The sequence below is a fragment of the Mobula hypostoma genome, chromosome X1 (genome assembly GCF_963921235.1).
Source record: "Mobula hypostoma chromosome X1, sMobHyp1.1, whole genome shotgun sequence".
In the NCBI taxonomy this organism is placed as follows: Eukaryota; Metazoa; Chordata; class Chondrichthyes; order Myliobatiformes; family Myliobatidae; genus Mobula; species Mobula hypostoma.
Window position 1 is genome coordinate 43703331 of NC_086128.1, and position 9312 is coordinate 43712642.

The window sequence follows — 9312 nt, forward strand, 5'->3', positions numbered from 1 at the left end:
CATTGAAACAAGGTCAAATTTTTATTTAACTAGTGTGGTCAGTAAGTCAGCCTTCTATGCTCAAAGCACTGCAGATCTTTACTGCTTCACTAAGCCAATATTAAACCAAGTTTTACATTATTTTCAGTCTTCCTAATCAATCATTTTATGGTGCAGAGCAAATATAGTCATTGATCAATTGCTCTGTGTGTGTGTGTTTTAACAGATTCTAGCATTATAACACCATGTGATTATTACTATTCTACAGCACAGTACAGTAAAGTTAAAAGTGTGGACATGTATGACATTTTTAATTGTAATTGCTCATAAATAGTAGTTCAAAATTGATTAATATTTTGTATTAACCTGAAGTTTATTATTTTAATGTATAGCTTCATTAATTGGTGGACACTGAAGTGCTTACAACCATATGATAAAATGGCAATTAAAAGAAATCATAATTAGATTATTTGTAAATATGAAAGTCTGCAGCAAATTCCTCACTTCAAATTTGGTCCTAAGCAACTATATGGGCACATTATAACAAAGAGAAATGACATCCTATGGGGGTTGTAGATGTGAACTTGATCTTATGATTTAGGGAATCACACCATAACAACAGTATGCTATAACATCAGGGTTTACATTCTGTTCCACTGCTCCCTTCATGTAAACCAGCACTCCACCAGCTGGCACTCACTAGTTTACATGGTTCACATTCATAATCTTTCAATTTTTTTCTGAAACTAATTCTTCCTGGTCTCTTAAAGGACTTACTCCTACAAAATATGCATTACTATTTGGTTTTAAAATTCCCAACATGAAACCAGTAGAACTTTTTAAGTAAACTGCCCAATAGAGCCCCTTGTTGATTAAAGTACAACATTAGTGCTAAGGAGCTGCATAAGTGAAACATGGAGCAACACACAAAATGCTGGAGAAACTGAACAAGTCAGACAGCACCTATGGAGGTAAGGCCCAAAACGTCAATTGTTCATTTCCCTCCATAGATGCTGCCTGATCTGCTGAGTTCCTCCAGTATTTTGTGTGTGTTGCTTCAGATTTTCAGTATCTGCAATCTCTCTTTATCTAAGTGAAACATGGTGCTGAAAAGTCCCAGTATTGTATCCTTTAATAGTAATTGCTTATTTAACTGTCTAGAAAAGAGGAATCCAATATCTCAAAATGTCTGCATGCAATTGAATCACAGATGTTTCAGAGTTGCTGGTTGTTTGTTAACATCAATCATCAAGTGGATTTTTTTGTTCCAAACAATGCCACGAGAGGGAGCAGTTACTCAATGCAGAAGGTGACCGCATTCCCGATTATCAATTGTTGAACAGTGTTCAGGTTGTTAATGACTCCCAATCTTTATGAATGAAAGTTCCAGTTTTTAATATGCATTCCTTCCCATAAATGAATGATATTACTAATCATTCTTAATCAGGAGTTGGGACTTTACTAGAGATTCCTGGGGAATGCTTTGTGACTGGCAACTATTGAGGATACTTTTCTTTTTACCAATTTTCTAACTAAATTGCTTCAATGTTATTCATGGACTCCTTGTAACTTCTGGAGCCTCTTAATTGGGGTGGGGGGGGGAGACCACAGATGTAAAGAACATTCACCACTAACTACTTACATTATTTGGAGTCATCAATTTTGTCATCAGTTCATCTCTCCTGAATGAGCTTGCAATATTATACCCACTTTCCTATCGGAGAGAGTCAAAGACTTTTCAAGTAAGTTCTTCATAAGCTATTTTGTCTGTTTTAATATCTGCCTCTCTCTGTCCCTGTGGCCTGATATACTCTGAAGAAGTGCTTTGCTGTCTAATGACTTTTCGATGATATCATTTATCCTCTCATTCACCTCCCTTCTAAAGTGAAAAACTCTAGTTTCTCTGGAATATCATTACAGCTCAATCACACGGCACAAAGCTATCTGCTAATTCGGCATCGACCATCAACATCAATGTACATTTCCTACACAAATGCTGTTTTTTTATTTAATCCTTTGACCCTATAATTAGTTATTGATGCCTTCTTTGACCTGTGCATTGTTCTTGTGTCTTGGTGATTGAACACAATATTCAAAGTCTGTCTACAAAATGTAACATGACATCGTTTCACTTCGACCCAGCACCTTTAAAGATTCTGCTCATTTTGTCTATCACTAATTATACATCAAATCCAGTATCACACCCAGTCAACGTTCGTTCACCTTTAACTATTTATTTGTCAAGCTACATTTTTATTTCCAAATTCTAAGATCCTGTACTCATCTATTGTCACTTGCTGCTGATTTATTTATTTGCGTGCTTGCTTCTGAGGTTTTTGCTGCTTCTTCCACCTCACATGGCGAGCTCTCTATCCAGTTCAAGCTGAACTATATTCCTGAATGCAAGTATACGTAGAGAGAAGTGTTGGGAGACCCAGACACTGATTCTGGAACATACCTCCAGCTTCATCTTGACACAACTCCACCAACAAGCCCCCGTCGCTTCCTGCCATTGCTTTATCCACATCAAGATACTGATGAGGTTTTACCCAAATTTCATGCATCCACTACGATGTCTACTAATCAGCAACATGTCTCCCAATTTTAGCAGGCTCTTCTAAGGAAAGTTACAAAAATTGTTCAGAAATATTTGTTTAATATTATCCACTTTGGATATCACTTGTGGGGTAAAAAAGCCAGAGTTTAATTGAGCAGGATGTCTCTATAAGAGGAACCATCATGGAAGTTACTCTGCAATTGGTGACTTTTGATTGACATTCATGTATTTAACCAGATTATCAATGGGCCTGTGTTTGTCTGTACTTGAATGGGATGATTATATTAACTTGCCTTCAGTCCAAAGGGCCATATTTCTGAGTGATGATCAACAGCATTTCACAGAGTTCATCCCCTGACTCTGCCACTCTTGCATGGATTGTGTTAGTTATTGGCAAAAGGCCATAGGAGCATTAAAATTATTGTATAATATTTTTTTATTTCATATCCTAAACAAGAGTTTCTGCAAATGCTGCCATCCAGTTAGTCTTATGATACCGCAAGGAAAGAGTTATTGATAAATCACCGTAATAAATCTTTATCATTTAGACTACAATGGACTAGACAAGAGGCAAGGATAATTTAACTAATGGAAGGCCTTGGAAGCCATTGTTCAAAATTCTTTCAATGAACACTATGCATGTTCCATATCTCAAATTGTACTTTATGCCAAAATATCTTAACAAATTGGCTTCCCAATTTCCAATTGAGTTCATTTAATTGAGTTCCCACTTGCTCGCAAAATAGGCATGAATTTCTTTTTAGTAATATAGAAACATAGTAATGCAGTACATACAGCTGTGTTCTTGTTAAGAAGGTATTTATTGACTGGATTTATTCTGCATTGCTTTTCAATTTCATTCTCCACATGAAATTGTTTCCTTCACTGTCTGCTTAAAATTTAGTGCTAGAAGGATTCTGTGCACTAGCAATAAACATTGCCCATTATTTTTTCCTCTCTGATTATCCTTTTGATCGTGTTCCTACATTTGCTGTAATCTTCCATTGATCCTTTCACTCTGGAGATGACCGTGTATATTGAGTGTAACACTTTTGCTTGTCTTGTGGGTGAACTCAAAGTTGTGTTTTCTGAAGTTATGCTTGGAGAATTTCAGCAGGGTTTTAAACATAAATCATTCAATGCATTCTGAAGCAATTATTCCCCATTGTACCTGTGTGGAAAATACACTTATTTGTTTCATCAAGATCTTGTAGTTTTCAGGTCAATTAACGCAAGTCTCAGATATGTGTACTTGAGCCAAGATTATCTGTGAATAGTTTAAATGAGATTGTTCATTATAAATTGCATAAAAGCATTTATAGTTATAATGTTATTTCCCATAAATTCAAGCAGTGAAGATGTTCTGATGCTTTGCAACTGCTTGTGTGAGCAATATGGTCTGAACTTCTACCTGTTAATTCAAGCAGGGTGTTTTTTTTTTATTTTCAGTGAAATGGTAGCATGATACATATTCACAATCAGTGGCTGTAGTTGTATCATCTTCATCTGCACACTCGGTGCAAGATGTTCTAATTATGCTGAATGACTGAAGTGTACTTCATATTAAAATGAAATTTTTGCTTATTCTGGGGAGAGTGGATTTGCACATAAACCAGACTCTAAGTTGTTCACAATGCAATGACAATTTGATCAAATTAAACCAAAAAATTATGACCATGGCAAATACAAAGAAACAGTTTGTCAAATTTCATTTATAATGAAGAAACTTGGGTTAGAAATGACATATTTTATTTCCTTATCACTTTACTTTTGCAATATTAATGAACCTTCATTAATTACTGCAATAGTCTTGTTTTATTGCTGGAATTTAGTCATTCACTATTATATAATTTGATCAATAATTAAAACTTCATTAAAAATCCGGCAAAACAAAGCTTTCTTTATAGTTTTGTAATTATGCACATATACCGTGCAGCCAAGGGAAAAGGCTGGCTTTGGAATGCATTTTATTTTGCCCCTTTCTCAAGAAAATCATTTCAGAAACCTCTCCAGATCCAAGGATCTGGCACTATGGCAAAAGGGTTTGATTGAGCATGGATATGACTTGGCAGGAGGATGTGAGGTTGTCAAAACTACAGTATACAACTCAGCTTCTATTCTGGATGGAATTCTGAAAAGAATCCGGACAATGCACATCAGCTTTAGGAGATCAAGGCATGCAACTTCCGTCAACATAAACGGGCATACAGGCTTTGAGGTCCTCAGAAAGTTCTCTCAGCTGGTAGGGGGAAATAAAATAATTACCAAGCAATTTATATGAGGCAGCAATTAGTTTAGGCTCACCAAGCCACATGTTTAAATTAACAAACCATTTTCATGCTAAAAATGTGAATGAAGGTGTTACCTGCATTACTGAAGTGATTGACAGTCTTCCATTAACTAGGTTTTCTTTGAGTGTTTTGTAAGAAGTAACTGTCCTGACAACAAGGCTTTAAAGAATTTGTTTGGGAAATGCAATATGCAGAGCATTGCGCACATGTAATGCCCACATCCTGGAACATAGGAGAATGAGGGGAGATTTGATGGAGGGATACAAAATTATGAGAGGTATAGATAGGGTAAATACAAACAGGCTTTTTCCACGCAAACACGAGGAAATCTGCAGATGCTGGAAATTCAAGCAGCACACATAAAAAATGCTGGTGAACACAGCAGGCCAGGCAGCATCTATAGGAAGAGGTACAGTCAACGTTGCGGGCCGAGACAAAGGGTCCTGACGAAGGGTCTTGGCCCAAAACGTCAACTATACCTTTTCCTATAGATGCTGCCTGGCCTGCTGCGTTCACCAGCGTTTTTATAGGCTTTTTCCATTGGGGTTGGGTGAGAATAGAACTAAAGGCTGTAGGTTAAGGGTGAAAGGTGAAATATTTAAGGGGAACCTGAGAGGGAACTTCTTCATTCAGAGAGTGATGAGAGTGTGCAATGAGCTGCCAGCAGAGGTGGTGGATGCAAGTTTAATTGCAAGACTTAGGGGAAGTTTGATTAAGTACATGGATGGGAGGGGTATGAAAGTCTATGGTCAGGTGAGGTCTGATGAGACTAGGCAGATTAACAGTTTGGCATGGACTAGGTGAGCCGAGGGGCCAGGTTTTGTGCTGTAATGCTCTATGACTCTGTCCACTGCAATTCAATTTGCCTTAGGTAGCGTGGCAAGATACTCACTTAGATCTGTAAATTTAGGAAAGTTGTGTCTTAGTAGCTCAGGCATTGTGTTGCCAGGTTTAGTGTCATGTGCGAGGACAGGCCTGCATGGAGCCCAACAATAATCATTAATCATGTTACAGATAAACATAGGTGTACAGTACACTTGTGTAATATGTTTAATGATTACATTCAAAGATAGTCAGATATCTCTTTCTGTCCCCAACCAGCTTCACAATCAGTGAACCTTATTCAAAGCTTTCACTTGTTAGACCGCTCAGATACCCTCTTCATATTTGCCTGCTGAGTTTATAAGAAATCAATAGGGAATGCAGGTGAGAGTGTTTGGATTTAATAACAGTATAGGGCATTATTTTAAATTATAGGCATCTGTTAGTCTCATGAGAGCACGGATTTGTGCCTTGGAAGGTTTCCAGGGCGCAGGCCTGGGCAAGGTTGTATGGAAGACCAGCAGTTGCCCATGCTACAAGTCTCCCCTCTCCATGCCACAGATGTTGTCCAAGGGAAGCGCATTAGGACCATTACAGCTTGGCACCGGTGTCGTCGCAGAGCAATGTGTGGTTAAGTGCCTTGCTCAAGGACACACACGCTGCCTCAGCCAAGGCTCAAACAAGCGACCTTCATATCACTAGATGAGCGCCTTAACCACTTGGCCACGCGCCAACATTATTTTAAATACTTGTAATCAAAACTACTACTTTCCAAGCTTTGTCCTTTAAGATTTCTAAGAGCAGTATTACTCCGTTTATTTGAATTGATTGTCAATAAAATGTGTATTTCTTAAGCTTATCATGGTTACGCATCAAAAATTACAATACAGGAATCTGAATTGCTTATAGAGTATAAATTGTATTACTAGTTGTGTTCCATGTCTGCATGGAGAATGGTAGTCCTTAAATAGTTAGCCTGCCATTTGATATAGACCTTATTTTTAAATGAGTGTGTGATGAAATGTGACTTCATTTATTTTAGTGGAAGCAAAAATATCAAAAGCCAATTAAAACAACACCTCCATAACATTTGAACGCTAGAAATCATTAATCCACTTAAAGCTTACCTTTAAAGACTTAATAAGATGACTTTGGACCCAGAAGCAAAATCATCAAAATAACCCTACAAGCCATGGTAGTGTGGTCTATACAAAAGGTTTGTCTGCAAGCTATGCTAACTTGCAATTTAGTAAATCACAATGAGCAGCTGGCCTGCAATTTTATTTTGGTGTGTGTGAGTGTGTATAAACACACGCACTTACAGATGTGTGTAAATTAGCATTTGACAGTAAAACTGAAAATGTATGAATACTCTTTTTGACCAATGTATCTCTGTAGTTAAATGTGCAATTGCTAAGCTTGATTGCAATAAATTATACTGGTCTGCAGAAACTTAATTTAAGAAATTGTATTAGCATGTGAATTTCTGGAATAAGGAAGTACCTTGAATGTCCTTTGCTAGAAAGGGGAAAATTTACAGTGTTTATCCCACAGTACAACTCTGCATCCTGAATCATTTCACTATTTATGCTTCAAGACAGCAGCTCTGAATTTAATTGCACGTTTGCATTTTGAGAGCATTAGAGTGTGCTTTTAACTAATTCGGCACTAGTTTAATAGTAAAGGAGATCAGTAGGGTTGAAGGGCTTATTTATCTTGTGTTTATTCATTTCAATCACTGGTCAAGTAAAGCAATTTTTTTATTATATTCAAAAATATACTGGCCTGATTTCTTTTATATGAGATAAAAAAAGGAAAATGTCCTCTGATTGCTGGGTGCTAATGGCATCAGAAATGCTGTGGAAGGATTTCCTTCAAACAGTATTATTACTGGAATTGCAGGTCTAATTTTTTAAAACATTTTCTTGATTTCCATAGGAAAAGCAAGCTCTTCATGATGTTAATATAAAACAATGAGATTGTTTATCACATTATTTTTTGCTGTTAAATTATTATAGGTTTTCTGATTGCAGTATTCACAAAATGCTATAGACATCCAAAAAGTACTTAGCTCTAACGTAATTTTGCTTTCTATTCCTGCGGCCTTTTAAAAGCCACCACATCTAAATGAGAACACAGATCTTGCATTCTTGAATAACTTAATCCTTAAATTAAAAAAAAATCTTTTTAACTAGTTTGTGATTTGTAATTAAATATCAGAAATTCACTGGTTGTATGAAATTTAATAATCCCATGCAAGCTATAAATAGGTGACTGAAAGATCAGTAATACTTTTCTACTGTAAAGTTTGTCATAGCCTTTCTAATGTCAAACAGTGCATACAGAGATAAATTTGGAAAGTTAGCTCTTCATCAGGGATGATGCCTGAGCATCATCCCTGATGAGGATGGCAGAGGTTGTCATCAAAACGTTGGTTATAATCGATACCTGTACCCAGCTTGAAGCCCGAGAAGAGTTTATTCATCAGCTCTCAACAGTTTATGTACTTACCACATCAATTCTTGTTAGCATTAGGATGTTTTTTCTTTTTGTTAAACCATTGTTGAATAACTCTAGTGGCACCAGCATTACTTGTTTCATAACTTGGCTTGTAATTCTCTCTGTTGCAAAGGAGGAATCGTTACAATAGCCATTCAGATGGCAATGATTTGAGAAGCAAACGTCACCAGCTTCGAACAAGACCACATCATGCAGTGTTGAGAGTCAATATTGCCTTATAGACATTCAAGGTGAATTCGCCATCACAGGTCTTCAGATTGCATTTAATCCTTGAACATGAACAGTTCCAGTTGTTTGTGCTTTCAAAACAAAATATTGATCTGCTTTATTTTCTCTTATATTCCTCCTCTTATATTCTTCTCCCTGTTGCAATACTGTTAAAGGTACATCCTTATAACGTTGCTATAAATTCAAGCATTGTTTCTGCTGCTTTCCATTCCATGTGCTGTACATATTTTGGGCTTCCATTTTAAATTTATATTCATTGCTAATATTGCTAAAGCATTTAACACCTGATTGTGCAATTTTTGTGAAAAATAAGCATTGTGATAGCTGTGGATGATGATGCATGTTTATCAATTAATATTGTTTCTTTCTCTGTTACAACTCTGTACATTGTAATTTGTGTTCGAGTCTAATATTAAAAAAAAACTTAATAGGATTTTGAGTTTAACCTGCAGAAGTCCCTAGTTTGTGAGTAATGAAGGTCAACAGAAGCTTTGTAGCAAATCTGAATAAAATATAATTCCTAAGTTTAGTGTCCTAGTATCTGTGCATCTTCCACTCATTACCTCAATGCAGATGTTGTCCTACTGAGATGCAGTTTTCTGTAATTCATGATGAATTAGTGCAATCTATTCACTGTTAGAAAGGCACAACCAAGCCTTGATTTAATCCTCACCCAACTTCCATACATTCACTGGAACAGGAGTTAGTGTCTACCAAACAGCATCAGAAAGTTGCCCAGTATTACCACATCTCCAGCCTGGTCTGCTGTGGTCATTATTTACCTAAGGTATCAATGGAGAGGCAAGAGATTTTAGATGCTGGAACCTGGAGCAACACACAAAGTGCTGGAGGAATTCTCCAGGCCAAGCAGCATCTATTGGAAGGAAATGGATCGTTGATCTTTTAGGTCAAGTA

The 9312-nt window shown here is 36.7% G+C and overlaps 1 protein-coding gene across 1 annotated transcript in view; it reads left to right on the forward strand.

The window, feature by feature from the left end:
* LOC134340455 (neurabin-2-like) overlaps positions 1-8904 on the forward strand; it is a 257627-nt gene extending 248723 nt beyond the window's left edge. The window contains exon 11 of the mRNA XM_063037745.1: positions 8282-8904. Coding sequence (XP_062893815.1) covers positions 8282-8299 — 18 coding nt within the window. The 3' untranslated portion in view covers positions 8300-8904. The remainder of the gene's footprint in view (positions 1-8281) is intronic.
* Positions 8905-9312: the final 408 nt, after the last annotated feature.